The sequence below is a fragment of the Mus caroli genome, chromosome 13 (genome assembly GCF_900094665.2).
Source record: "Mus caroli chromosome 13, CAROLI_EIJ_v1.1, whole genome shotgun sequence".
NCBI classification, from domain to species: Eukaryota; Metazoa; Chordata; class Mammalia; order Rodentia; family Muridae; genus Mus; species Mus caroli.
Window position 1 is genome coordinate 71,734,335 of NC_034582.1, and position 14,224 is coordinate 71,748,558.

At 36.0% G+C, this 14,224-nt stretch overlaps 1 protein-coding gene across 7 annotated transcripts in view; it reads right to left on the bottom strand.

The window, feature by feature from the left end:
- Slf1 (SMC5-SMC6 complex localization factor 1) overlaps window positions 1–14,224 on the bottom strand; it is an 82,677-nt gene that overhangs the window by 32,695 nt on the left and 35,758 nt on the right. For all 7 annotated transcript variants that reach the window (XM_029468203.1, XM_029468207.1, XM_029468205.1 and 4 more), the window contains 4 exons: window positions 13,871–14,029; window positions 12,978–13,141; window positions 7,064–7,192; window positions 6,160–6,325 (listed from right to left, as the gene is read on the bottom strand). In XM_029468203.1, the coding sequence (XP_029324063.1) occupies window positions 6,160–6,325; window positions 7,064–7,192; window positions 12,978–13,141; window positions 13,871–14,029 (618 nt within the window). The remainder of the gene's footprint in view (window positions 1–6,159; window positions 6,326–7,063; window positions 7,193–12,977; window positions 13,142–13,870; window positions 14,030–14,224) is intronic.

Genomic DNA, 14,224 nt, shown 5'->3' on the forward strand with positions numbered 1-14,224 from the left:
GTTGGCCATCAGTGGAAAGAGAGGCCCATTGGTCGTGCAAACTTTATATGCCTCAGTACAGGGGAATGCCAGGGCCAAGAAGTGGGAGTGGGTGGTTTGGGAGTGGGTGTGGGAGCGTGTTGGGGACTTTTGGGATAGCATTGGAAATGTAAATGAAATAAAAACCTAATTAAAAAAAATAAAGAAATTAAGGAGATTTTAGAGTTTAATGAAAACAAAGCCACATGACAAAACCAAATTTACACATCAGGTTTCCACAAATCCACCCCTACAAAGGATCATAGATGGGAAACTCTAACCAAAGGAGGAAAAACTACACCCTAGAAAAAGCAAGAAACTAATCTTTCAACAAACCCAAAAAAAGATAGCTGCATACACATAATTCCATCTCTAACAACAAAAATAACAGGAAGCAACACTTTTCCTTAATATCTCTTAACATCAATGCATGCAATTCCCCAATAAAAAGACATCGACTAACAGACTGGTTACATAAACAGGACACAGCATTTTGCTGCATACAGGAAACACACCTCAGTATCAAAGGTATACACTACCTCAGAGTAAAGGGCTGGAAAAAATTTCCCAAGCAAACAGTCCCAAGAAACAAGCTGGAGTGGCCATTGTTTTTTTTATTAGATATTTTCTTAACTTACATTTTAAACATTATCCTCTGAAAATCCCTTATGCCCTTCCCTCCCAACCCCCCCCCCCCCAACAACTTATCAACTACAGCTTCCTGGCTCTGGCATTCCACTACACTGGGGCACAGAACATTCATAGGACCAAGGGTCTCTCCCCTGATTGATGACCTACAAGGCCATCCTCTGCAATATATACAGCTAGAGCAAAGAGTCCCTTCATGTGTATGCTTTGCTTGGGGATTTTTATTCCCTGGGAGCCCTGGGGGTACTGGTTCATATTTTTGTTCCTCCTATGGGGACTCTGTGCTGAGTCCAATGGATGGCTGAGAGCATTCACCTCTGTATTTGTCAGGTACTGGTAGAACTCAGAAGACAGCTATATTAGGCTACTGTCAGCAATCACTTATTGGCATCCACAATAGTGTCTGGGTTTGGAAACTGTATATGGGATGGATCCCTAGGTGGGGCTGCTCTCGATGGCCTTTCCTTCAATCTCTGCTCTACACTTTGTCTCTGCATGAAGTAGCTATTGTAATCTCAAATAAAATTGAGTTTCAACCAAAAGTTATCAAAAAAGATAAGGAAGGACACCTTATACTAATCAAAGGAAAAATCTACCAAGATGAACTCTAAATTCTGAACATATATGCTGCAAATGCAAGGGCACCCACATATGTCAAAGAAACTTTACTAAAGTTCAAAGCACATATTACACCTCACACAATAATAGTGGGAGACTTCAACAACCCACTCATGGCAATGGACAGATCATGGAAACAGAAACTAAACAGAGATGCAGTGAAACTAACAGAAGTTATGAAACAAATGGACTTATTAACAGCTATCTATGGGACCTTTCATCCTAAAACAAAAGGATATACTTTCTTCTCAGCACCTCATGGTACTTTCTCCAAAATTGACCATATAATCAGTCCTAAAACAAGCTTCAACAGATACAAGATTGAAATAATCCCATGCATCTTAGCAGATCACCATGGACTAAGGTTGGTCTTCAATAACAACTAAAATAACAGATAACCCACATACATACATGTGGAAGCTGAACAACTCTCTACTCAATGATAACTTGGTCAAGGACTCATAATATCATAAGAACAATAGTCCTTCTTCTAGGATATTGTAAGTAACAAATATGAGAAAATGTATAATACTGTGAACAAGAGCAGCTAGGATAAAATAGGTGATAAGTATAAAAATGTCATATATTTAAAATTTTTCATAATGTTTAATGAATAGATTCAACATTTTAAAGAATTTCTATGATTTGCTCACAAGTTGCCACTTTATAATATTTTCATTTCCCACTTAGTTTATAGTTTTATTCATTACAAGGACATATTTATATTATAAATATAAACTTTGCTCTGTATATTTTATTGCCATATATTTTCATGTATATGTCTACTTTTAAATGATGCAGTTCAACTAAAAGCAGTGGGGTAGTAGACCATTGAGTTTTTGATGATGTGTTTTCCCTTAATATCCTTTACATATCTTTCAATCTTAAGTTCATTTATACTTGTTTTAAGACACAGTTTAATGTTTTCTTATACTTAATGTTCCAGGACATTCTGAAAATAGATAATGCACTATAATCAATGTATTATAAATTTCAATGCCAGGTAAAAACTACTTCCAAAGAAATGTTTCAGCAAGTATCAATATCTAGTAAGTTTTAAACACGACTTAAACTTTTTATGGTACATTCCAAACAGCATGGTCTACTTTTTCAATGCACCATTTTCATTAAAAAAAAAAAAAGGAGGAATGTAGGAATGTGTAAAAATTAAACATGTAGAATAACTAACTATAGACTTTAAAATATTGGTCAAATAACTGTTCCTGAATAATATGTGTAAATGAGAGATTATGAAAAATCTTCCCCCTTGTTGGGCCTAAGTCAGCCAAAAATCTAAGGCCTAATGGAAAGACCTGAGTCTCCCTCACTTCCATATTAGGGTGACTCAGCATGACCTGCTTAACCATTGCCTAGCTACTGCTAATGCTGATGTAGAATAACTTCATTGGCGCTGTCAGTCACCCCATACCCTCTGTTACCCTTCCCAGCTTCCTATGTCATCTCACCCCACCAAAAATCCCCACCTCCTCCCTCAACCCTATATAAGCAAGAGGCTGATTTAATAAAATGAATTCCTGCTTTGACAAGACTCCCAGCCCAGTGTGTTTCTTTTGGGAAATCAATATTTTTCATCCTGCTCAACCTCATGACAGAACCGGCTGGCCTGGGTTCTATCCTCTCCCCTGGACCTGCCAGCAAAGATTTGACACCCCCTAAGGAAGGATTGTAAAAGTACATACACTATGTAGCAGAAAGCAATATACTTGGGTTCAAATTTTTTGAAGAAATTCAAACTATAAAAGGAATAGAAAAAAGTTACACTACTTCAAAGACAAAAATCTACCAGTATTTGCTTCTAGGACTTCTTCTAGTACGCACACCCAAGATTTCAAAATATACAGTTTCCCAAAAGCATGGATGTTCAATATTGTTGTTTGTATACATTGTGTGAAAGCATATATCTGTATATTCAATATTAATTCTGTACCAGCTGACAGCTAAATGATGACAGGATCCTGGTATTGTTCCTTCCTCTCTTACCTAAGGCAATGTAGATGTGTATGTGACTGGTTTTAATAAAAGGGCTGACAGCCTATGGCTGGGCAGGAGGTGGAGGGTAGAACTTCTAGGAAGAGAGAGGGATACTGAGAGAATATGTTTAACAGAGGAAATGAAGTTGAATGGAGAGACCAGAGCAGAACAGAGAGGTAGAACTAGACATGTGGTCGAATGTACGCTAGTTAGTCAGGCTAAGTTAGAGCATCTGCAAGACTGCCATAGAAAAAAAATTTAAAAACCACTGTGTCTAAACAGGCTGAGGAAGAAATTAGGGAAACAACACCCTCCATAATAGGCATAAGCAATGTAAAATATCTTGACGTGACTCTAACCAAGCAAAAGATCTGTATGAGAAGAACTTTAGTCTCTGAAGAAAGAAAACAATGAAGATCTCAGAAGATGGAAAGATCTCCCATGCTCATGGATCGGCAGGATTAATATGGTAAAAGTGGCTATCTTGTTGAAAGCAATCTACAGATTCAATGCAATCCCCACCAAAATTCCAACTCAATTCTTAACCAAGTTAGAAAGGGCAATTTGGAAATTCATCTGGAATAACAAAAAAACCTAGGATAGCAAAAACTATTCTCAACAATAAAAGAACATCTGATGGAATCACCATGCCTGACCTCAAGCTGTACTACAGAGAAATTGTGGTAAAAACTGCATGGTACGGGTACAGCAACAGACAGGTAGACCAATGGAATAGAACTGAAGTCCCAGAAATGAACCCAAACACCCAAGGTCACTTGATCTTTGACAAAGGAGCTAAAACCATCCAGTGGAAAAAAGACAGCATTTTCAACAAATGGTGCTGGCTCAAATAGCAGTTAGCATGTAGAAGAATGTGAATTGATCCATTCTTATCTCCTTGTACAAAGCTCAAGTCTAAGTGGATCAAGGAACTCCATGTAAAACAAGAGACACTGAAACTTATAAAGGAGAAAGTAGGGAAGAGCCTTGAAGATATGGGCTCAAGGGAAAAATTCTTTAATAGAACAGCAATGGCTTGTGTTGTAAGATCAAGAATTGACAAATGGGACTTCATAAAATTGCAAAGCTTCTATAAGGCAAAGAACACTGTCAAGAAGACAAAATGGCAACCAAATGATTGGGGAAAGAACTTTACCAATGCTAAATCAGATGGGGAGGCTAATACCAATATATATATATATATATATATATATATATATATATATATATATAAAAATAACTCAAGAAGTTGGACTCTAAAACACGAAGTAACCATATTAAAAAATGGGGCACAGAGCTAAACAAAGAATTCTCAACTGAGAAATACCAAATGGATGAGAAGCACCTGAAAAAATGTTCAACATCCTTAATCATTAGGGAAATGCAAATCCAAGTAACCCTGAGATTCCACCTCACACCAGTCAGAATGGCTAAGATAAAAAATTCAGGTGAGAGCAGATGCTGGCAAGGATATGGAGAAAGAAGAATACTAGTCCATTGATGGTGGGTTTGCAAACTGGTACAACCACTTTGGAAATCACTTTGGTGGTTCCTCAGAAAATTGAAGATAGTACTACAAGAGGATCTAACAATACCACCCCTGGCCGTATACCAAGAAGATGTTCCAACTTGTAATAAGGACACATGCTCCACTATGTTCATAGCAACCTTATTTATAATAGCCAGAAGCTTAGAATACCCAAGATGCAATTTGCAAAACACATGAAACTCAAGAAGGAAGAAAGACCACAAAATGTGGGTACTTCGACCCTTCTTAGAGCGGGAAACAAAATACCCATGGAAGGAGTTACAGAGACAAAGTGGGGAACAGATACTGAAGGAATGACCATCCAGAGACTGCCCCACCTGAGGATCCATCCCATAAACAACCACCAAACTCAGACACTATGGTAGATGCCAACAAGAGCTTGCTGACAGGAGCCTGATATAGCTGTCTCCTGAGAGGCTTTGCCAGTGCCTGACAAATACCGAAGTGGATGCTCACAGTCATCCATAGGACTGAGCACAGGTTCCCCAATGAAGGAGCTAAAGAAAGTAAATATGTAGCTGAAGCAGTTTGTAGCCCCATAGGTGGAACAACAATATGAACTAACCAGTACCCCCAGAGCTCTCTGGGACTAAACCACCAATCAAAGAAAACACATGGTGGGACTCGTGGCTCTAGCTGCCTATGTAGCAGAGGATGGCCTAGTTGGTCATCAATGAAAGGAGAAACCCTTGGTCTTGTGAAGGTTCTATGCCCCAGTATAGGGGAATGTCAAGGCCAGGAAGCAGGAGAGGGTGTGTTAGGGAGCAGGGGCCAGGGGGTGGGATGGAGCAGATAGGGGATTTTCAGAGGGGAAACAAGTAAAGGGAATAACATTTGAAATATACAAAAAAGAGAAAATATCTAATAAAAAGCATATATAAAAAAACCCCAAAACAAGAAATATTAGGTTATTAGATATCCTTGTACAATATTGAGTTTTCTACATTGTATCTCAGTCAATTGAAAGTTTTACAATCCACAAGATAAAAATGAGTGCATATGTATAAACAACATCAACAAAAAACCCTCTCAGTCATTATTTATATAACTTGCAGGTATACAGAAAGTCCTTCTATATACTATGATGGCTACATATACTTTCTATCCTCCAAATACTTCAAATCCTCTATAGATCACTTGCAGTAACTAATAAGTGTTATGTAGTACACTGCTGAGTTAAAAACGACAAGATATCTGTACACGTTCAGTAGGTATGAAACATTTTCTAAATATTTTAATATTCACTGGGTAAATCAATATTTGTGAAACCTACAGATAAAGAGAGCTGTGATTTTTCCATAGACTGTATTCATTTGTATATGAATCCTACTTACATCATTAGACTTGCATTTTTCCTTGTGAGAATATATGGTCCATTCCAAAAGCATATTTACTGGTTTTGTCAAAAGTCCTGAAGTTTCACTTCCTGACCAAAAAATTTCATGAAGAATTGCCTTTTCTGTTACTTTTAGACTCTGAGAATCTGACCAGTCACATAACCTAATGGAAATATAAAAAAAATATTAAATTATTAGGCCAATTTAAATATGGCAGTTACTAGGTTTATTTTGATAGGACAAGGATGTTTGAGAAAGGTGATAATATATAATGATCATGACATAACCACAGGACTAAAATAAAGGATAAACTATTAAAAGTGGCTTCATGGGCTGGGTATTTCAATTTAAACAGGCATTATGAAGGCCACTTAGTCTCAGTTCTGGAAAGGGAGAGGCAGGCAGGTCCTGAGGCCTCAAAGGTCATTACTCAGTGAGCTCCAGGACAACAGACTCCTGCCTCAATGAACAACAGGGATACTACTGAGAAATGACTCTCAAGATTGAATCTTTGGTCTCCATATATATGCACACCCATGTGCATTGATACATACACATGAATGTACATATACCAATAGAAAAAATGGTCTAAGTTAAATAAAATTTAGTAATATGTACACAATTTCAATTAAATTAAAGTAAAACAAACAATATAAGATGGACCACCTTAGAATCTTATTTTCTTGTATTTGATGGCTTTATTTTATTTAGAAATAAATATAAACTCTCAAAATACAAATTTTACCAAAAGAAGAATAAGAATATGAACTGAACAGAAAGAAAAAAAAAGACATGAGCAAAACTTCACTGCCATTAGATTGTGTATGAAAATGGAAACAAAACCTCTAAATTGAACATAAAACAGCAGAAGTACCAAAAGACGTTTGTGATTAACACTCACTTTTGGCTTAAATGCCGAACTTCACCTTCAAGTAAATTAAAGAAAAACTTGAGCAATGTGAGATGGACCACCTTAGTACTAATATTTTCTGATATTTGATGGCAAAAATCTTCATTGAAAAGACATGACCTGAAAAATATGAACCCAATATTGCATTTCATAAAAATAAAGTTACTGAATAATTTGTGGACAAGATTTTTCATTTTTCAGACTACTGTTAAATTTTAATAAAACCTTCGACAAATTTAATGCTAAGTTCAACAAAATTTTATTATTATTTCCTTTAAATTTAAACCATGGCAAATTTAAAAGATTCATTTTTTTTTTTAAGATACTTTCTTCATTTTCATTTGAAATGCTTTCCCAAAAGTCCCCTATACTATCCCCACATCCTGCTCCCCAACCCACCCACTCCTGTTTCCTGGCCCTGGCATTCCTCTGTACTGGGGCATATAATCTTCACAAGACCAAGGGCCTCTCCTCCCAATGATGGCTGACTAGGCCATCCCCTGCTACACATGCAACTAGAGACACAAGCTCTGGGGGGTACTGGCTAGTTCAATTGTTCCTCCTACAGGGTTGCAGATCCCTTTAGCTCCTTGGGTACTTTCTCTAGCTCATTCATTGGGGGTTCTATGTAGATAACTGTGAGCATCCACTTCTGTATTTGCCAGGCACTGGCATAGCCTCACAAGAGATAGCTATGTCAGAGTCCTGTCATCAACATCTTTCTGGCATATGCCAGAAATAGTGTCTGGGTTTGGTGGTTGTATATGGGATGGACCCCTGGGTGGGATAGTCTTTGGATGGCCCTTTATCCCATCTCAGATCTGAACTTTGTCTCTGTAACTCCTTCCATGGGTATTTTGTTTCCCATTCTAAGAAGGAACGAAGTATCCACACTTTCGTCTCCCCTCCCCACCTCAGGTCCCTCCTTCCCTCTGCTCTCTGCTTTCTTCTCCCTCCCAAGTGGGATTGAAGCATCCTCACTTGGGCACTTTGGCTTGCTAACCTTCTTGAGTTCTGTGGATTGTATCCTGGGTATTCTGTACTTTTTTGGGTAATATTATTAGTATTATTATTGAGTACATACCATGCATGTCCTTTTGGGTATGACATACCTCACTCAGGATATTTTCTAGTTCCATTTATTTGCCTGCAAAACTCAAGATGTCCTCCTTCTTAATAGCTGAATAGCATTCCATTGTGTAAACGAACTACATTTTTTTTTTTTTATCCATTCTGTCGTGGGACATGTAGGTTGTTTCCAGCTTCTTGTTATCACAAGTTAGGCTGCTTTGTACATAGGGGAATATGTGCCCCTGTGATGTGGTGGGTCACCTTTTCGGTATATGCCCAAAAGTGTTAGAGCTGGGTCTTCAGGTAGATCTGTTTCCATTTTTCTGAGAAAGCTCCAAATTGATTTCCAGAGTGGTTGTAACCATTTGAAATCCCTCGAGCAATGGAGGAGTGTTCCTATTTCTCCACATTCTCACCAGCATCTGCTGCCACCTGAGTTTTTGATTTTAGCCATTCTGACTGGTGTAAGGTGGACTCACAGGGTTATTTTGATTCACATTTCCCTGATGAATTTGAACATTTTTAAAAGTGCTTCTCAGTCATTCACGATTCCTCTGTTGTGAATTTTCTTTAGTTATTACCCCATTTTTAGATTGGGTTGTTAGGTTTTTCTGGAGATTAGCTTCTTGAGTTCTTTATATATTTTGGATAGTTAGCCCTCTATTAGATGAGGGGTTAGTGATTTTTTTTTCCAAATCTTTAACTTGCAGATTTGACCTATTGGCCATGTCCTTTGCCTTATAGAAGCTTTTAAGCATCATGAGGTCCCGCTTATCAATTCTTCATTCCCCTATGCCAATGTGTTCCAGGCTTTTTCCCACTTTCTTTTCTATTAGATTCAGTGTACCTATTTTATATTGAGGTCCTTGATCCACTTGGACTTGAGCTTTGTGCAAGGTGACAAAAGGGATCTATTTTCATTTTTCTACATACAGATTGCCATTAAAACCAGCACCAGTTACTGAAGATGTTTTCTCTTTTTCATTGTACATTTTTGGCGTTTTTTTTTTTTTTTTTTTTGTCAAAGTGTGTGGTTTTATTTGTGGGTCTTCAATTCTATTCCATTGATCAACCTGACTCTGTACTAATACCATGAAGTTTTTATCATTATTGCTCTGTGGTACAGTTTGAGGTCAGAGATAGTGATTTCCCCCAGAAGTGCTTTTATTGTTAAGAATTGTTTTCACTACCCTAGGTTTGTTTTTCTATATGTAATTGAGAATTGCTGTTTCCATGCCAATGAAGAATTGTGTTAGGATTTTGATGGGGATTTCATTGAATCTGTAGACTGCTTTTGATAGAATGATCATTTTACTATGTTAATCCTACTAATCCATGAGCATGGGAAATCTCTCCATCTTCCAAGGTCTTCGATTCCTTGAGAAACTTGAAGTTCTTGTCATACAGATCTTTTACTTGTTTATAGAGTATTATAGAGTATAATATCCAAGATATTTTACATTATTCGTGACTATTGTGAAGGGTGTTGTTTCCCTATTTTCTTTCTTAGCCTGTTTATCATTTTTATAAAGGAAGGCTCCTAATTTGTTTGAGTTAATTTCATATTTGGCCACTTTGCTAAAGTTGTTTATCAGTTGTAGAAGTTCTTTGGTAGAATTTTAGGGTTTATGTATCATTATTATATCATCTGCCAACAGAGATATCTTGACTTCTTCTGTGCCAATTTGTACCCTCCTGATCTCTTTTTGTTTTATTAATGCTCTAGCTAGACCTTTGAATATTATATTAAATAGATATGGGGAGAGTAGAAAGACTTGTCTAGTCCCAGTTTTGGTGGGATTCCTTCAATTATCTCTCCATTTAGTTTGATATTAGCTGTTGGTTTGCTGTATATTGATTTTATTATGTTTAGGTATGGGTCTTGAATTCCTGAACTCTCCAATACTTTTAACATGAAGTGGTGGTGTATTTTGTCAAATGTTTTTTCAGTATTTAATGAGATGATCATATGAAGTTTGTGAGTTTGTTTAAATAGTGGATTAGGTTAATGGATTTTCCTAAACTGAACCAATTTTGCAACCCTGAGATGAAGCCTACTTGATCATGGTGAATGACAGTTTTGAGGTGTTCATGCATTTAGTTTGCTAGAATTTCACTGAATATTTTTGAATCGATATTCATAAGCAAAATTGGTTTAGGTATCAGAGTAATTGTGGCTTCATAGAATGAATTAGGTAGTCTTTCTTCTGTTTTTATTTTATAGAATAGTTTAAGGAGTGTTGGTTTGGTGTTGGTTCTCCTTTGAAGGTCTGGTAGAACTGCATACTTATGTTTTCTTTCTTTTTTTTTGGTTTGGAGATTTTAAATAACTTACTTCTTCCCTTTCATTAGGGGATATGGACCTGTTTAGATACTTTATCTGCTCTTGATTTAACTTTGGTACATGGTACTGACTGGGAAAATCATCCATTTCATCTAGATTTTCCAGCATTGCTCAGTATAGGCTTTCGTAGGAGGATCTCATGATTTTTCTTGAATTTCCTCAGTTTCTGTTATGTCTCCTCTTTCATTTCATCTTGTTAATTTGGATATTGTCTCTGGACCCTTTAGTTAGTCTGGCTAGTAGTTTATCTATCTTGTTAATTTTCTCAAAGAACCAGTTTTGGTTTTGTTGATTCTTTGTATCCTTCTTTTTGTTTCTGCCCTGAGTTTGACTATTTCCTGCAGTCTCTTCCTCTTGGGTGTGTTTGCTTCTTTTTGTTCTAGGGCTTTCAGGTATGCTTTTAAATTGCTAGTGTAGTATCTCTCCAATTTCTTTAGGAGGGCAAGTAGTCTATGAGTTTTTCTCTTAACACTGCTTTAGTGTGTCCCATAAGTTTGGGTATTCAGTGTTATCATTTTCATTGAATTCAAGGATGTTTTTATTTTCTTTCTTTATATCTTTCCTGACCAAGTTATCATTGAGTAGAGAGCTGTTTAGTTTCCATGGGTATGTGGGTTTCCTGTTGTTTTTGTTGTTATTGAAATCAGTAGTGATCTGATAAAATGCATGGGATTATTTCAATCTTCTTGTATCTTCTCAGGGTTGTTTTGTGACTGATTACATGGTCAATTTTGGAGAAGGTACCATGAGTTGCTGAGAAGAAGGTACATACTTTTGTTTTAGGGTGAAATGTTCTGTATATATCTGTTAAATCTGCTTGGTTCATAACTTCTAATAGCTCCACTGTGTCTCTGTTTAGTTTCTGCTTCAGTGATCTATTTGTGAGAGTGGGGTGTTGAGTATCCCACTATTATTGTGTGGGGTTCAATGTGTTCTCTATCTCACTTAATAACTTTTGGTTGAAAGCCTATTTTATTGGGAATTAGAATAGGTTAGGGTTACAACTACTGGTTGTTTATTGGGACCATTTGCTTGGAACACTTTTTTTTTTTTTTCAGTTTTTTAACTCTGAGGTAGTATCTGTTTTCATCATTGAGTTATAATTCTTGTATGCAGTATATTTTTAAAGAGAAAGTAAGACCACTAATAAAGCCTAAGACTTATGAAGACAACTTTATGCATTGATATTCATCATTAACTTCATATTTTCCTATCAATGAAATCAACAATATCTGTTGCTTTCTATTTCTATATCCAGTTACCTTGTCTTTGTGTGTTTGTTTATATGTTTAGGTGTTTGTGTGCATATAGAAATTAGAGGTTGATGTCAGCTATCTTCTTCAACCATTTGCTACCATAGTTTTTAATTTTTGAAATTAAATGGAGACCGTTAATGAATCCAGAACTCACTGATGCAGTAAGACTAGCTGGTCAGCAAGTCTCAGTGATTCTCCAGTCTCTGCCTACCCAGTGGGTATAGGAGCATTGGCAGGATACCAGTCGCCTTTTTTATTTTTTTATTTTTTTCTACGCAAGTTTTCTCTGTGTAGCTCTGGCCATCCTAAAAGTCATTCTGCAGAACAGGGTAGACTCAAACTCAGGGATCTGCCTGCCTCTGCCTCTAGAGTGATAGGATTAAAGGCGTGTACCTCCACTTCTTGGCCATACCAGCTTTTTAAAACTTAAGTTCAGTGGACTGAACACAGGTCCTCCTGATCCTATGGGAAGCACTTTACTGACTCAGGCTCAAGTGTTTATAGCAAAAGGACTAATACTTATCTCATCTACACTTATTACTCTTTAAGATATGCTTCTTCCCAATTATTTTGCAACAAAACCTGGGCATTATCTTAAGAAATTTACAGAGACCAGACCTTTGCATAACTTCTATTTTTCCCTTATATGAAGGAAATTTGTGGATATATAAAAACAAAAGAAAACAAACAAAACAGTCTACCCAATAAAAGAAGACTTTCCAACATATAGTAGAAATCATAAAATTATGAGCTTAGCTAGAGAAAAGAAAATGGAAAAGAGTCCTGGAAACACTTAGAAAACAAAGGAAGACCTAGAGATATGACATGTGGGGAATAATGACATATCTGGAAAACAAGAGGTCCTGGTTAAGAGTCAAATGCCTATTTAGAATAATATAAACCCCTAAAGTAGATATTGTACTTACTGATAAATATTTATGTTTTTGATGACTAAATTTGGATACTTACACTCAATAACTTTTCTTTGAAAATTATACAAATTGAGATTTTGGAAAGAATTTAGAATTTGTTATTATTTGGAGTCTACTTTATATTCTTAGTATGTTTACAAAATATTGACAAATACGATCAACATAATTTGTCCTTTTTATAAGTTTTACAATACAAAACACAAGCATTCATATTTTCCTAAAAGTATGAAGATATCTTTTAAAATTAGTATCTAAAACACAGTGTCTAAAACACAATATCTAAAGCACAGTAAATGACATACCTGATGAGCACCTCCGTGAAATCCCAGGCTCCTTTCATACAAGTTGGACACTGAAATAGCTCTAAGTAGTATTTTAACATGGCTGGTGACTTCCAAGGAGGATGCAGATGAAGAAGAGCTGATAATATATGAAAGTATCGACCAGAAAATGTGTCTAATTTATCCTATTATTTAAAATAAACAAATAAATACATAAATAAATAAAAATAATGTAGTTAACACAGTTTTATCAATTAATTTAGTTTAAAACTAGAACAGTAATTCTAGTCTACCCTTGCAATCTACACATCAAAAAAAAAAAAAAATCCTAACTGTTAGGGTAGCACATATAAAATTCTCATATCATGATTACAGTGATCATCGAGTTCCCAAAGATCATTTTAAAGGAAGTCAAAGTGGAAACTCCTTATATACAAGCTTTGCTCATCTTCAAAATTCCTGTAGCATCATAGCTGCTGTGATATAAGCCAGTACCCTGCTGAAAATGATTGAAAGCCTCTTCTCCATAGCTGCAGCTTACTACTCCTATGAACTAAGGTCATTTAGCCTGGATACCACAAATAAAATGACACTCACTGGAAGCATTTGAATCACCATAATCCAGCATTTATGTTACAGTCACAGAAAATAAAGTCATGTAACATTTATTTTCTTTTTTCAACTGAACAATATTTTTTCATACAATAAATTCTAACCATTTTTTTTTCTTTTTCAAGACAAAGTGACCTTGGACATTTTGAGATAACAATAAGGTAAATCACACAGAGTAATTACTGAATATAGTTAAAAAAACAAAAAGTGAAAAGAATGTATTGAAAAAAATTATAAAATATATTCAGTTTAGCATTCTTTGAAAAAATAAAAAAGATTCTAAGTGTACAGGGTATCCTTACCTGCAGAACATTCTCTAGAAGGGCATGGAGAAGGCACACAGGAGGGATATAATGAGCTTGCAAAGAGGAAAGCTCTTCAATGGCTTCTTTAAAGAACTGTCCCTCTATGAGGCTTTCAATTAAGTTTAATATTCCTCTAGGGAACTCTGAATTTTTAACCTAAGGAAAAATAATTTTATGTCTGAAAGAAGAAAAGTTGAACTCTGAGATCAGATCTTGACCAAATAAAAGACTCTCATTCCCTCATCTGTAATATAAATGACTCCCGTCCTTACTACACAACAGGTAGCACCTTTAAACCGTTCTGGTCCAAAACAAACAATATGCATTACTGTATTTTATAACTAGAAGACA